This window comes from Arachis hypogaea, chromosome 12 (genome assembly GCF_003086295.3).
Source record: "Arachis hypogaea cultivar Tifrunner chromosome 12, arahy.Tifrunner.gnm2.J5K5, whole genome shotgun sequence".
Lineage (NCBI taxonomy): Eukaryota > Viridiplantae > Streptophyta > Magnoliopsida > Fabales > Fabaceae > Arachis > Arachis hypogaea.
The window spans coordinates 8,748,119-8,764,748 of NC_092047.1; the positions used below are offsets into that span (position 1 = coordinate 8,748,119).

Below are 16,630 nucleotides of genomic sequence, written 5' to 3' on the forward strand. Positions count from 1 at the left end.
GCAATTAACAAAAGGAGAGAAAAAAGAACCAACCTTTGCCGGAAAAAGGTAGGAGAAGATAAAAGCCTTCAACGAAAGAAGTCCCACAAACTGATATGAAAATGCTCCACGAACGGATGAAAGGGAAAATTTGAAAAATCGAAGAAACGAAACAACGAAAGAAGGGGAAAGCACTTATAAGTACGTTAAGGGCATAAAGGTAAAAAGGGAAGCGGTCATGAATGCACCGTTACCAAGGTAATTAATACCCACTCAAAACCCCTAACGGACGCGACGTTTGATTAGACGTAACTGTAAAAATCAAAAGTCACGAAAATAATCACGTCGGTTCCCTCGCAAGTCGGTTACAACTCCGAGTAGAATACTCGAACCCAAATCTTAAAAAGAAATTGGGCTCGAGTAGGGGCACTGTTCATACCCTGGCCCAACGATGAGGCCCAGGTCCCAACAAAAGGCCCAATCCAGGAGGATTGAGCCTCGCCTTGAACCGACCTCCTCCCTATGAAGTCGGTTCCTATCACGACCAATCCTAAAGAAGTCGGGGACGATGATTAACTGACAGATAATCACTCATTCAAATGAGTAACTGCCCCTAAAATCTCTCTACCCACTTCCAGGAGCCATATCTCAACTTCCCTAAGATAAAGGGACGGTTATCCACCTTAAAAGGTGGAACTACTTCAGCGGTGGTTATTGGATCACCACTATAAATACCCTGACACTCCTCAGGTATCTCTAAGTCCCAATACTCTCTAGACCTGCTCACACTCTTGCTAACTTAGGCATCGGAGTGTCTTTGCAGGTACCACCCCCTTCTCCTCATATGAACAAGTCGGACGGAGGCCCTCGAGGTGCAGACCCACTCGAAGGCTTCCTCTTTCAAACGATTGGGCCAACCAACACCATCCAATCCATTAATCTCCGGTTACCCACCGTAACAATAACAATATGTTTAAAATAGGATTTTAAATTAATTCTTTGTGCTCGAATCAATTTCATCATAAATTTTAAAACCCTAAATCTCTTAGATTGAGAATCATCTTTGTTCTATTCTTTTCTTTGTCTAAGAATTCTCGGATATGGAAATCAAATTCGCATTGTTGTTGAATAATGATGGACAATAGAGAGAGAAGTCAAGAAAGTTCAGGTAAAAACTACTCAAGTGGAAGAAACCAAAAAGCAAGCAATTAGCATTTTCTCTTTTTATTTGTTTAGGGTGATATTTAACTGTATATTATATTATTACAGTTACGCTAGAAAGTCATCATATTTATAAGTATTAATTAGTTATCATTAATATTTTTAATAATATAAAATTATATTTAATAATATAAAATTATACATTTTTTTTCAATTAAATACTAACTAAATTTTAATAAAAATGTTTGGTGAGTTTCTTATATTATTATTCTTAATTTAATATTTTGAACATTTAATATTCCTATTTTACCCCTATCACTTCTCTCAAACTCAAACCTAATATCATCTGTTATGGATTTTATCGCAGTCACTTCATTGTCTCTATCCATCCATCTTCATCCCGGTCAGCGCCTTCCACCGCCCCTTCGCCGGCGGCAACAGCCTTTTCTCGCGCCAATATGATCACTTACATCGTTTCTCTCTAGATCATCACCCACGTGGCAGTGGCATGAGCGTGGTGGTGAGGGACTAACGTGCACACTGGAGTAACGTCACCGTGGATCCTCCATCTAAGAGCTGGAGCATCCACACCAGATCCGAAATAATCGCCAAGTACCAAATCCTGGAGCGCGTTGGCGCCGGAGCTTACGCCGACGTGTACCGCGGCCGACGCCTCTCCGACGATCTAATCGTCGCACTCAAAGAAATCCACGATTACCAGTCCGCGTTTCGCGAAATTGATGCGCTTCAGATTCTCCAGGGTTCTCCAAACGTCGTCGTTTTGCACGAGTACTTTTGGCGCGAAGATGAGGACGCTGTGCTCGTGCTCGAGTACCTAAGGACGGATCTCGCAACCGTTATTGATGACGCGAAGAAGAAGAAGAATGGACTCCCCGTTGGGGAGATTAAGCGGTGGATGATGCAGATCCTATGCGGTGTTGACTCGTGTCACCGGAACATGATCGTGCATCGGGATTTGAAGCCCGGTAATCTGTTGATCGGAGATGATGGAATTCTCAAGTTGGCAGATTTTGGACAGGTAGTTAATTCCGTTTACTTTTTGTTTATCAGCTTAATTACTGATTATGATATCTGATTACAATTGTTTTTAGTATTACTAGATTCGATTAAGCCTCTAAGAAATGATAAATGATATGAAATTTATGAGGGACAAATTTTCTCTGTAAAGGAATGCTGAGGGTGAATTTATGTCACACAATTTGCATGTTTAGGGATTTCAAGTGCAATAAAAGATGATAAATGATAAGAAATTTGTAGTCTAGTCTCAATTAAGTTAATTGTCTTTATTACTACATATTTTTTCAGTATAGGGAAGGTTTCATGAAATTTTGATTCACTGTGTTTTCAGGCAAGGATACTTGGGGAGCCAGGATTTGATACTTCTGAGGAGAACCCACAAGCTTATGAACATGATGGTTCTTCACTCCAAGCAGGGTCTGGAAATCAAGAGCAGGGAACTGTCCTTCGCGAAGAATATTTTAGAGTCTTGGATGAACTGAAAACAAAGAGATCTGCAGATGACATTGATAAGGATACAAACATTCCTGATGGAAATACCTCCTGTCTTGCAACGTGCACAACAAGTGATATAGATGATGACCCTTTGAAATCCAGCTTTACTTATGAAGCAAGGGAGGACGAAGGAGAAGAATCGGGTTGTCTCACGTCGTGCGTTGGAACTCGTTGGTTTAGGGCTCCTGAGCTCCTTTATGGATCCACAAACTATGGTTTAGAAATTGATCTATGGTCTTTGGGATGTATATTTGCAGAGCTCTTTACACTGGAGCCCTTATTTCCTGGAACAGCCGATATTGATCAGCTTAGTAGGATTATTAATGTTTTGGGCAACCTCGACGAGAAAGCATGGCCAGGTTGTTCCAAACTTCCCGATTATGGAATAATCTCATTTAGTAAGGTGGAAAACCCTCCTGGGCTTGAAGCTTGCCTGCCCAATCGCTCCCTCGACGAAGTGTCTCTAGTAAAAAAGCTGGTTTGTTATGATCCGGCCAAGAGAGCTACAGCAACGGAGCTACTCCATGACAAGTACTTTAATGAAGAACCTCTTCCTGTTCCGGTTTCAGAGTTGCATGTTCCTTTGAACAGAAAGGGAGAAGATGAAAACTCTCCGTGGCATGATTACAATTACATGGGTTCTGATTCTGACCTGGAGGACTTTGGCCCTGTGAATATCACAAAAACTGGTACTGGTTTCTCCATCCAGTTTCCATGAACTAAAGAATTTATGGTACATTGTATTCTTCAGATTGCCTCTGCCATATGTGTTGTTCAACTGGTATTTTATTTGCTGAATGTCACCTGGCAAATCTGTGGTGAGAAATTGATATGAATTTTTTTTACCCCCTGGATAATCTCTGCTAGGGATATATTATTGAAAAGTAAGCATAATGAATTGTTTTACAAATGTAACCTTACTTTATGTATTAGAGATTTAGGACATCAATTAAAGACTGAATTTCTGTATGATTGGACTGGGCTTGTATTATTAAATGTCTTCAAGTGGTTAGTAACGTAGTGTAGAGAATAGAGGTTGAAAATGTGACCTTTGTTCATCACCATCTGCATCTAAATTGCCACAGCTCATTCCAGTACAAGTTTGAGCCTACCACTATAGTGAAGTCATTCCATAAGTAATCTGCAACTGACTTGCAATTATCAAGCATCATGATCTTAACAAGTTCTAATCTGACTGCTCAAAGAATTGCATCAACTATGCAATGATTTAGCTGGTTGTTACTTGCTTGGAAAATTACAGTTGTCAAAAGATTTAGATTTTGACAATATTGTCTTAAAAGATACAACAACAATAAAGCCGTACATAGATCAAATGAACGCTATTAATCTCTATAAATTGTCTCATGTATCAAGTGCTAATTCGTTAATGGAGTTGTGTACGTGGCATATTAGCTATTGACATGGAATACCATTTCTCTAGTGAAAAAAGAAAAAATATTATTTGTACATGTGAATAGATATTTCACACTCTTTCTCCCATTCTATCACATTTAAGTTTAATAATCATTTCAATTATTTGCTTATTAAATGTTTCAACTATTTATTATAGAATTAAAATATTAGAGACCCGTACTAGCTATTAGCTGGGTTGTGCAAAAAGTCTTAAATCTTCATCAAGTTGCAATTTTACTTTGTTGCATCTCTCGGAATTAAAAACACAGAAGAGTAACCTTCAAGGCAGGTACCACTTAGAGTCAATGTCATCATATTTTAACCTCACACTATCCATTATTGTTATTAATAATGATATGCATTGATATCATATGATGATGATCCTACTTTAAATTATATAGTTAATTAATTTCCATAAAGACTAGTTTCGGTTGATCACCCTTTTGCTATTTGAATATTGTGTTTCAACCTTCAAAGAAGATTATAGAAATGAAGTAAATATCTCGCTTATATGCCTTTTATTATTGTTGAATACCTCGCAAGCATTATTGCAATATTGCTCTCTCTTCCTTACATTCTGAGAATCCAATCACTCACTGATTCATTTGCTGTTGTTGTGATCTGTATCATATCATGGCTGAAGCACTTCTTGTTGGAGCTTTAGTTTCTGGCTTCGCCAATGTTGTTCTTGACAGGCTCATTTAACCTGAGTTTGTCAACTTGGTGGTGGGCAGGAAGCTGGACCGGAAGTTGGTTGAGAGGCTCAAGACTGCTCTCTTGGCTGCTGAAGCTCTGGTTGCTGACGCTGAGCAGAAGCAGTTTGGAAACGATCGTGTAAGGAAATGGTTTGATAGTCTCAGGGATGCTCTCTACACTGCTGATGACTTGCTGGACTGTGTCTTCATCAAAACTGAAATTCGCAACAAGGTACGCACTCATCTTCCTAGCTTCCTTAACTTGTCTGATAGGAAGATGGTGACTAAGATAGAAGAGGTGGTTAAAACAATAGAAGATCTTGAGAAACTCAAAGATACCCTTGGTCTTGAAAAGATTCCAACGAGTAGCTCCTCATGGAGACCTCCATCCACTTCTCTTGTAAAGGGGAATGTGTACGGCAGGGATGGTGATCAACAGGCACTAATCAAGATGCTCAATGACAACAATGATCATAACTTGTCCGTCAGCTCTATTGTTGGTATGGGTGGGGTTGGTAAAACTACTTTAGCACAATGGCTGTTCAACAATAAGGATTTGATGGACGGGGTTGATCTGAAAGCATGGATTTGTGTTTCTGAAAATTTTGATGTTGTTGAGACTACTAAGAATGTTATAAAGGGGATCTCTTCAGGTGTTTGTAGTCTTGACAGCTTTGATTTACTTCAACAACATTTGAAGGAAAAACTGTCAGAAAAGAAGTTCTTCATTGTTTTGGACGATGTTTGGAGTGAAGATGTTGACAAGTGGAATAGTTTTGTCACCCCTTTTCAACATGGGAGAAAAGGAAGCACTATTCTTCTAACTACCTGCAAGGAAAATGTTGGTCGAATAGTCCAACACTATAACTCTTACACTCTCAAGGAACTGTCAGACGATTATTGTTGGTCTATTTTTGCGGACAATGCATCCTTTCCTGAATCAAATGGGAGCTCGGAACTGGAAGAAATAGGTAGAAAGATTGTCAAGAGGTGTGATGGTTTGCCATTAGCTGCAGAAACACTTGGATGCTTGCTGCGCTCAGAGCGTCGTGTTGAAGAATGGAATAAAATACTATCAAATGACATTTGGGAATTTCCTATGCCAAATAGTAAAATTTTTCCTGCATTGTTAATAAGTTACTATCATCTTCCTGAACATTCAAAACGCTGCTTTGTTTATTGTTTGTTGTATCCCAAAGATTATCAATTTGATAAAGATGAATTAATCTTGCTATGGATGGCTGAAAATCTTTAACGACCTCCAAAGAGGGGGGAGACTTTAGAAGGAGTTGCTCAAGAGTGTTTTGATGATTTGGTTTCAAGACTATTTTTCAAGCAGGGCGAGGACTATTTTAGGAAGTATTTTGTGATGCATGATCTCATGCATGACTTGGGAACTTCTCTTGCTGGAAATCTTTATTGTAAGTTCTCAGAAGAACTTAGTGAAAAGGAAGAGATGAGTATTCTAACTCGTCATTTGTCATACGGTGATTCAATCCCTGAGAAAATATGCTCCTCTAATAAAATAGAATCTTTGAGGACATTGTTGTATCTTGAACATGGAGCTTATGCCAGGAAAGGACTTGCAACGTTACCAGGTGACATATTGTCAAAGAATAAATATTTGAGAGTTTTGTCCTTTGGTAGACTCAATATATTTCCTGATTCAATAGATAAATTGATCCAATTGCGCTATTTGGATCTCTCTTGGAGTGATATTGTGGTATTGCCCGAGTCATTGTGCAAGTTGTGTAATTTACAAACATTAAAGCTAGAATATTGTTTTAAGCTGACTATGCTGGCCAATGGCATGTATAAGCTTGTGAATTTGCGGCATCTTGATATAAGGGGTACTCCTCTGAAAGAAATGCCAAAAGGAATGGGCAAATTAAAACAGTTGCACATTTTAAGCAAGTTTGTGGTGGGAAAGCAAGAAGACAATGGAATGGAAGAGTTAGGAGGGCTTTTAAATAAATCTTCATGGATCACTTGAGATTGAGAAATTGGAGAATGTGGTTGATGCCAATCAGGCAAGGAGTGCAAGGATAATAGATAAGAAGCACATTGATGAGTTATTGTTGAAATGGTCTCTGTCTTCAGGTGATGATATGGTTTCAAACACACATACTGATGAACAAGATATACTCCACGGCTTGCAACCACACACAGGCTTGAAAAAGTTTATTGTTGATATATACAAAGGTAAAATATTTCCAGACTGGATTGGGCATTCCTTGTACCAAAACATGACAAGTGTATCTCTACAATATTGCTGGAATTGCTGCGTGCTGCCTTCACTTGGACAGCTGCCATCTCTCAAGTCCCTGAGCATCAAAAGATTTGATCAACTGAAGAGCATTGTCAAGGAGTTTTACAAGAATGAAGGCCGTCAACATTCTTCGCCAATTGCACCGTTTCCCTCACTGGAGAGATTGGTATTTGATGACATGTCATGTTGGGAGGAGTGGAGCTTACCTGACTCAGAAGCCTTTCCTCAGCTTAAGAGTCTTCAAATAACAGCATGTCGAATGTTAAAGGGAGATATGGTTAATCATGTATTAATGAGGATAGTTTCTTCCTCATCGGATGTTTCCAAAGTGCGCCAACTGAATATACAAGATGGTGAAAGATGGAGTAAAAAGATGAGACTTGATGGGGATAGGTTATCAATTAGTGGATTTGAATCTGTGGTGGAGTGTGCATTTAAGGCAAGGATCATCCACCATCTAAATTCCCTCCAAGAAATATATATCTCTTGGTCTGAGTCTGTTGTATCCTTGGGGGGCAATTGTTTACCCAAATCTTTGCAAAAACTCACAATCTTTCATTGCCACCGCATTGAATTACTCCAGCAACAACAGAAGTATGATTTGGTAGATCTACAAATATATGAAAGCTGTGATTCACTGACCTCATTGTCGTTGGATGCCTTTCCTACTCTCATGAATCTCCAGATAAAAGAGAGTTCAAATCTGGAATCAGTGTCAACGTCAGAGCCACCACACGCTTCTCTTCAACGTCTCACCATCTTTAACTGCTCCCAATTAGTGTCTTTTCCCCAAGAAGGACTGGCTACACCCAACTTGACTCATCTCGATGTTAGCAAGTGCTCGAAGTTGGAGGCATTGCCACCTGGCATAAATACTCTTCTCCCAAACTTAGAGTCTCTCGACATACAAGGTTGCCCAAACATTTGTAGGTGGCCAGAGGGTGGTTTGCCGGCTAACCTGAAAGAGCTAAGTGTGAGAGAATGCGAGGAACAAGTGAGGGGTCTATCATGGTTGGGCAACTTGGACAACCTCATTCATCTCACCATCTCAGGTCGTGGCAGTGGGAGCATAATAAAGTCATACCCAGAGGTGGGTTCGCTGCCTCACCTTCCTTCCCTTACCACTCTTGAGATATGCTGGTTCAAGAATCTGGAGACATTGGAGTGCAACGAGCTTCTCCACCTCACCTCCCTTCAGCAATTGCACATTTCAAGCTGTTGGAAGCTGGAGAATATGGCAGGAGAAAAGCTGCCTCCCTCTCTCTTGCTACTTCGAATTCAATGGTGTTCTTTGCTAGAAGAACACTGCAAGAACAAGCATCAACTAATCTGGCCCAAAATTTCCCACATCCCCACCATTAAATTCGTAGATTTCTGAGCAGGTAATTCGCTAACCTTCATGTTTCTCATGCTACCACAATTAAATTCACACATGCATAAATTTCCTTTTCCTTCAAGTCATTTTTTTTTCTCTTTCTTTAAACAACATTAACCACTTGAACTCATATGCCAACTGCAAAATTTGCATTCTTTTCTTCCACTTATGGGGAAAGCTCTCACTTTGCAGTTGTAGTTAAAGAAATATCCTTTCTTACTCTCAGAAACAGTCTTTGCTATATGTAATACTTGTTAACTCATATGTTTCAAAAGAAAATCACTTTTAAAGAGGATGATAACAATTACCATGAAACAAAAATTGAAACACAAGGAATATCCTTTTTCCATGTATTCCAACATTTGAGATTTGTTTTTAGATGTATTAAACAAATGGATGAATTAAATGTACTTTTTTAATGTTTTTACTATCTTCTGCAGGTGGCTTGTGTACATATCAAGATGTAATCCTATACATTGGCTACATATCTTCATTTAATTCTAAGATCATTTGTGGTGGTAATTAAGCTGGATTAAGGTGTTGGGAACCAGATACCGTGTTTTCTGATTTTGGCTTAATGTTATTGAAAAGCAAGGACATGATGGAGAAAGTTAGAGTAGTGGCACTTATGATTGATGCTTTTGTTGTTGTAGGTATATTTTTCTATTCCTCTAATTTTATTTTTGCTGTTTTCCACAGAGAAAAAGTAAGTGATAGCTTAATTTGTGAAAAGAATTCACAGAGTTGTTGTGTTGCAAGATTCTTGTAGGACAGCATGCATGAGGTGTATAAGCTTTCAAAATAGAAGGATCAAGTTATTGCTGTGTAATCATTTTCAACCATAGATTGAATCATTGGATAAAGTTAATATTATTAGATGCCTATAATAAGCTATTCTAATACCAAGAGTAAATGTTCTGTACATATATTAAGCTGCGGTGGAATTCAAATTATTCAAGAAGTATTGTGATAGAATATTTGATCTTTTGGACTTAATTAAAGAGGTTATTGCCATGTAAAGTGAGTGTATTATGTCTATTGAAATCTTTTTCTTTATAACTTGGTAGTATTATGACCATATATTCATCATGCTTCATAGATTCGGACTCTAATGTTACTTCTTCATCAAGCAATCCCACCGAAATCATCAAGCTTTTTTCCCATCATCCTTCACAAATTCAGTTGTATCTTCATCCTGCACTTCCACTGAAATCTCTTTTAGTGCATAGATGCACGATGAATCTTGTTTTGCTTTCTCATTTTGTTCTTCATTCTTGGAACCACGGTCAGCGCCATCCTTGGCTATAACTCTCTCAGGTAAATTTTCATCTTTTTGGTTCAAATTTATATGCATTGGTGCTTGGTTGTTTAAACTTACTGTAAGCATGATTTATGCACTTATTTGAGATTCTCTTGTATCCTTATTTGATTATAGTGGTACTTTTTTTTGTCTGAATGACCAGTAGTTTTTACCGCTTATATTGAGAGGGTTTTCCACGTTAAAATTTTAGTGTCTTGTCCCTATTTTCTTTCATATTTCTGTTATTCGATTGCTGCCACTATTTTGTGTATTGGTACACCAATTATTCTAACAATCAGCTATTCCAATTGATGAGGTATTTGCCAAATCAATGTTTTCTGTTTCTAAAATTGGGAAGTTTTACCTTTAATATTTGGAATTTGTGTGCTTTTGCAACAGAAAAAGTACTTCTTTTCCCAAAAAAAAAAAACGAAAGAAATTTACACAATTTTATATGGGACACTATTTTTGTATTCATGAGATTTTATATGAATAAATATAATAATTATTACTCAGAGGATTCCTATTTGTTAGGATGTATTTCTTAAGAAGTATCTTGTACAAAAGATTAATCCTGAGACTAGGAACAAACACATGGAACTATAGTTGACAGAAACTGGTACTGGTTTCTCCCCGTGGCATGATTACAATTACATGGGTTCTGATTCTGACCTGGAGGATTATTATTGAAAAGTAAGCATAATGGATTGTTTTACTGATGTAATCTTACTTTATGTATTAGAGATTTAGAGCATCAATTAAAGACTGAATTTCTGTATGATTAGACTGGGCTTGTATTTTAAATGTTTTCAAGTGGTTAGTAACTTACTGATGCTATAGAGGTTGAAAATGTGACCTTTGTTCATCACTATCTGCATCTAAATTGCCACAGCTTATTCCATGTTTTACTTCTTGTAATTAATTGTGTTATGTCGTTAATTTTGTATAGATGGTAATTTCACAATTTTGCAATAGAAAAAATAATTAGAATTTTACATAGGAATAGTATGTCATTTATCATCCAGAGTTATAAAATTTAAATCAATTTTGATATGTCACTAAAGGGACACAACAAAACTTTAATCATTTTAATCAATTACATTAATGCATGTCAATTGAATTAAAAAATAATAGTTAAATGCCATTAACATATACATTAAAACTTTGATAATAAAAATAAAATTACAAATATTCAAAGTATATACTATTTGGTCGACTGTACTCTTTTTAATTAGGGAGCTACTCAAATGAAGATGTAAAAAACATCCTTTTATGAAGATCCTTTGTATAAAAGTGTGATTTATTGATTTGGCCACATTTCAAATAAAAAGGACACTTTTTTAACATATCAAAATCTAACCCTTCAATCCATCATCCAAGGGTCAAAAAGAAAAATTATTACATGAAGGCAATTATAATATCTTCATTGGAGTACCCACCTTTTAATATTACTCTATCTCATAATCTGTCAAACAAAATGCCCAAAGTATTTCTAAACACGGTTCAACATTGGCACGACATCCAATCACTAGTTATTCATTCCAACACAACATCCAATTAGTAGGTATAAATTTTAATATATCGTGATTAATAAAATTTATTTATAATTTTATATATTATTTTTTTATGTTTTCATTCTTTAAGTTAATATCTGAGAAAGATGTTAATTTCACAAAAAATTTGTTGCCGTATATGTTTTTTAAATAATTATATTGAATTATATATAAATGTCTTATACTTTTAAATATTAATTTATACATTATCTAACTAATTCTTAAAAATATAACATTTTTTAATTTATATTATATAATATAATTATTTTAGTTTACTAGACTAAATAAAACATTTATTTATTTTAAAAAATTGAAACGTACTAAATCTAATTTACGGGATTCGTTTGATGATTGATGATTGTGTTTCAACAATCTTTTACGGGATTCCAAAAGGCTTCATATAGCACCTGAACGGAGTAAACGAAAAAAATCTATAACAATCCCAGGCACAAAGACATTAAACATATATAAAATAATTTCAAGATTTATTTCAATACTTTACAACACAATAGAATACTTCACTTTAGCTTTTGTGGTCTGTTCACACAATAAGGTTGTACCTCATTGCAAAATTATAATAGCACTCTGAATATTCGATATTTCTGGTTCTTTTAATCTGTGATTTTAAATTTGAGCATTGAGTATGTTGGAGAACTATGTTCTTTTATAAAATATTCAGTGAATTATTTCTAAATTTTCTTTTGGTTATGTTTAGTTTGACGTTTTACTGTGTTTGTAGGCAAAAGATGCTGGTTCGCTGGGTTCCACCTTCCGAAGGGCCATCAAACTCAATGTGGATGGAAGTTCAAGAAGAAATCCAGGAAGAGCAGAATGTGGCGGCTTGCTCAGAGATCAAGATGGCAACTGTATTGCCGGATTTGTCAGCTATATTGGCTTTGCCGACAGTGTCGAAGCCGAACTAATGGCTATTCGGCATGGTTTGTGGTTGGCATGGCAATCTGGGTACAGAAAGGTGGAATGTGAAAGTGATTGCATGGTGGCTCTGAAGATTATTCATGGCAATGCCGAAGACTTTCCAGAATTCGCACACATTGTCGAAGAAATTCATCAGTTGATGCTTCTTGAGTGGGACGTCACTATCTATCATATCATAAGGGAAGAAAATTCGTGTGCTGATTTTTTGGCAAAGATGGGTTCTTCTTCAAATTATACGTTTTCTCTTATGATCAACCCTCTCCCAGAACTCACTGTTCTTCTTCTTGCCGACTCCAAGAGTGTTCTTTATTCTAGAGTTTAGTTATATGAGGTTATAAAAGTTGTTGAGTTCTTTTTTATTATTCCTTAAATTATGCATGGTTGATGTACTCTTTTTCCTCTATTGGATTTTTTCCCAAGCTCCAGGGGTTTGGTCTATAGAGGTTTTTTAAAGAGGCATAACCTGCATAGGCCAAGTATTCATATAGTCTATACCAATCTCGGTGGAACAATGTACTATTCAGATGTATCATACTCAATTTCAATGAAATTACAAAATTTCTGGAAAAATTATTGAATTCTATATTAACTATTGATAATTGTTAAATTATGTTCATATGCACCAATATAATATCTATTGATACATTGATCAAATCATACACATATATAGCTAAATGTAGTGGATGAAGTATCCCAAAAGTTGAATCGCATTCCGCTAAATGTAGCTGGACACCCTGTTGGACTCCAAGCTCGTGTATCAGAATTCAGAAGTATACTCACTGTTAGAACCTGGATCTCATGATGTTAGAATGGTTGGCATTTATGGTATTGGCGAAATTGGTAAAATAACTATTGTAAAAGCTGTTTCTAACACACTATGTAATCAATTTCGATATGCGAGTTTTCTTGCGAATGTCAGAGAAAATACAAGCCAGTATTAGGCTCTGTTAGGAGTGGTCGAAGCATTTGCCAATGGGAAGTCCGTCCCGCCCCGCCATAAGCTTGCCTCGCCCCGCCTAGTGAGGCGGTCCCAGAATCCTACCCCACTCCGCCTAATGGCGGGCTGGCGGGCCAGCGGACTAAGCCCGCTAAATTTTTTTTTTTTACTTTTAACTATTAAATAATAATATATATAAAGGTATAAAAAAATTCTTCTGTTTTTCACTTTTAACTATTATAATTTTTAAAGGTATAAACAAATTATAATTTTTATATTCACAAATATTAAAGTCTTTGTAATTATAAATATCTAATTAACATAGTTATAAATCAAGTTTTCATCCAAAACATAATTATAAATATTGTTCCCAAAGCAAAATAAACATAATTCAAAACATAATTATAAATATTATCTCTAAAACAAAATAAATATAATCTAAAACACTCAATTTTCATCTGCATTCTCTTGTAAGTTGGGTTGGAGAAAGTTAGATTTTGGCAAAAAATTATAAAAATACCCCTTTCCAAAAAAATACTAAGTCCGGCGGGAAAGCTCGCCAAAACCCGCAGTTTAAGCGGTGCGCGTTAGGCTGGATTTTATTATTTGGCGGTTCCAATTTTCTAGCTCGGCCCGCCTTTTTTAGCGGGTTATGCGGGTCAGCCCGGCGGATTTAAATCCGTTTGCCGCCCCTATCAATCTGTGTTGGATAAATACAAGAGAAGTCCTAATAGGAAAGTTTGGTTGATATTCATGAATCTATTGGATCACTTGATTAACTTGTTTATTTAGGTGTTGAAAGGTGCACTGAGCTGAAGAACTTACCAAGTGTCTTAAAGTTGCCATCTTTAGGATGCATTGCTCTTAATGGTTGTTCTCAACTTGAGAAGTTTCCAGAATTGTTGGGAGAAATGGAAAACTTGAGAATTATTGAGGTGGAAGAGACTGCAATACAAGAATTGCCTTCTTGTATCATCAATTTCAGTAGCCTTGAGGTTTTAGTGCTGAAATGTTGCACAAATCTAAAGGAACTTCCTATAAACATTGATATGTTGCCAAATCTTCAGTTACTTGATATTTCTGGCTGTCCACAACTTCAACTATTTACAAAGAAACTTAGGAGGTTCAGCACACAGAATTGCTCAACTATTCTGTAAAAATTCAGCACCATATTGAATGAATAGTCATCTCTATTCCTTGACCTAATACTTTCATTTCACACCTTGAATGAAACAAACAGCAATGCATTCTTACTTAGTCACAAGTGCTAGAAACAGCAATGTCCACAAACCCATGCATGATTCAAGGAGCAAGGGTTGCTTCTTATGGTTGGGCAATATCATTGAGAGCATGATCATCATTATAATTAGTCCTGTCATTCTGTAAGGACCAGTGAATGAATATCATGCATGATACTACTCTTTTTGCAATTCATTCACTTGGAACCTTTTTGTAGTAGGACTTGTGACGTTGTCTTGTACTATAAGAAACCCCCCATGATTCCATCCTTTTTCAAAATGTAATGTGGTACAAGAATAATGTGGTTATTAACCTGTTAATAACCAATTTTATCATATAAAATCAATTTGGGTAATTAACTAAAATTAAATTTTTGGTTAATCAAAAAGCAAATTTGATTTTTGGATTAACCAAATCATGTACAGTCCTTTACACATTTCATTTTTCCTCATTTCCAAAAGCAACAATCCAAAAAAATTACGAAATGAACAAGGCAAATCTTTTATGCTAGTACCTTCCAAATGAAGCCATTTAAGATTTTTCATTACTTCTAAATTTTTTGAAAAATTCTCAAGGCTTGAATAACCAGATAGAAGGAGTTTTTCCAGTAAGGGCAATTTGATAGCAAGTGAAAAATTTTGTAGCTTATCGCAATCTTCAGCATTCAATATTTTAAGTTTATTTAATAAATCAACTGAACTTTGAACTGTGACTAAATTCTCACAATCTTTAAAAGAGAATTTTTGTAAAGTTTAAAGATTAGACACATCAAATATCTCTTTCAAAAAATTACTGTAATCGAAATTCAATACTTTTAGTTTTATACTCACAAACTTTTGAAAAAAAAAAAAGAAGAGTCAAGCAAATAAACTTTATAAAGTTAATAACATGCAATATCATAAAAATGAATTTAGTACACTTGCCTTGGATAAGCTATCCAACTTGAAAGACACATGGTAGTACTAAGGTAACTTGAGTATGGAGAGATCTTTTGGTTGAAAAGCATATGGAAAATACTCTAATATTCTTAAACTATTTGAAAGATTTTTGGGAGCGCAATAAAACCAACCATTTGTTATATTAAGTGTTTTTAGATTTTGCATCTTTTTAAAAAAATTTTCATCCCATTTTATTTCCCTATCAAATAAGGGAAATTCTAGATACATGATTTTAATGGCACTAGTTCCCTTTAAGATAGAATAAAAATATGAGTTAATTAAAACACGTGTGAAAACAAAGTCTTTAATAAACTTATGTAGAGAAATTCAATTTATTACTTACTTAAATATTTTCTAAAACTTTTACTATGTCTTCACAAAACCATAATCTATCACGCTTTCCAGCTATTTCTGGTGATTTTTCTAGAACAATTTTTTTGCCTATGTCTTCTGTTAAATCATGCATCACACCAATTAATCTTTATGAGAGAATTTTTAACTAACACTCCAATATGATATTTCATACACATCCCATAATGAGCTTGAAATATATCTGTGTAACTTTCATTAATGTATATCCTTTAAAACAATAAGTAATATCTAGAAAAACATTCTGCTCTTCTTTTTCCAAAGCATCAAAGCTCATAAGAAGTATCTTGCATATTTTATTATCAAGAAATTTTCATAGTGATCCAATGCAGATTCCCACTGTTCTAAATATTTTCCAAACAAGTTAGAATCTATTACTTCCAAAGTCAATGAAAGTACAAAAGCATAAGTTACTGTACGTGTTAAAACATTTGCGTACCTTGGGTTAACAATATCTATTTTAAAAGCTTTCCAATTAAGCAAATCTAAGGACTCTTCCTCATTCAAAGCTTGTATCTCATATGTCATTTCAATGCTATGAAGTGTTAGCAAATGTTTGTCCCGTGTTGTAATAAGGATTCTACTGCCACGACCAAACCAATTAGGTTTTCCGGCAATTGCTGTCAACTGCTCAGGATCATCAATATCATCTAGAACTAAAAGAACTTTCTTTTGGCAGAGCCTATGTTGTATTTGTGAAATTCTTTTTTTAACACCTATTAAACTACATTTCAATTCAATTCAATCAATCAACAATCAATAAAATTTCTTCATATTTTCTTTTCCTATTCTTTCACAATTTTATCATGGTATCAGAGCCTTGGTATCCTCTTTGAAGAGGATACATAAGCTATCATCTTTCCAACGAGAAATCACTATGCTTCTTTTTCAATCTCCTCTCACAATGAATAATCAATCTTCCAATTCAGTTCA

General features: G+C 35.6%; 2 protein-coding genes across 2 annotated transcripts; both read left to right on the forward strand.

Annotated features, from left to right (window-relative positions):
* The first annotated feature begins 1,383 nt into the window (after nt 1–1,383).
* LOC140172966 (cyclin-dependent kinase F-1-like) lies at nt 1,384–3,642 on the forward strand. Its single transcript, XM_072208668.1, has 2 exons — nt 1,384–2,179; nt 2,510–3,642. Exons 1-2 carry the CDS (start codon nt 2,057–2,059, stop codon nt 3,389–3,391), a joined length of 1,005 nt encoding a protein of 334 aa, XP_072064769.1. The 5' UTR covers nt 1,384–2,056; the 3' UTR covers nt 3,392–3,642.
* Nucleotides 3,643–4,597: 955 nt separating this feature from the next.
* LOC112726697 (putative disease resistance RPP13-like protein 1) lies at nt 4,598–10,689 on the forward strand. The gene is made up of 5 exons (XM_072208138.1): nt 4,598–4,737; nt 4,821–8,432; nt 8,866–9,078; nt 9,525–9,742; nt 10,260–10,689. Exons 1-2 carry the CDS (start codon nt 4,598–4,600, stop codon nt 6,034–6,036), a joined length of 1,356 nt encoding a protein of 451 aa, XP_072064239.1. The 3' UTR covers nt 6,037–8,432; nt 8,866–9,078; nt 9,525–9,742; nt 10,260–10,689.
* Nucleotides 10,690–16,630: the final 5,941 nt, after the last annotated feature.

What these genes read in the sequence shown, in the direction of transcription:
- LOC140172966 (XM_072208668.1), top strand. Translation starts at nt 2,057, where the DNA reads ATGATGCAGATCCTATGCGGTGTTGACTCGTGTCACCGGAACATGATC. An exon ending in AGTTGGCAGATTTTGGACAG is followed by an intron (nt 2,180 to 2,509) that starts GTAGTTAATTCC and finishes CTGTGTTTTCAG; the next exon opens with GCAAGGATACTTGGGGAGCC.
- LOC112726697 (XM_072208138.1), top strand. Translation starts at nt 4,598, where the DNA reads ATGCCTTTTATTATTGTTGAATACCTCGCAAGCATTATTGCAATATTG. An exon ending in TCATGGCTGAAGCACTTCTT is followed by an intron (nt 4,738 to 4,820) that starts GTTGGAGCTTTA and finishes GGTGGTGGGCAG; the next exon opens with GAAGCTGGACCGGAAGTTGG.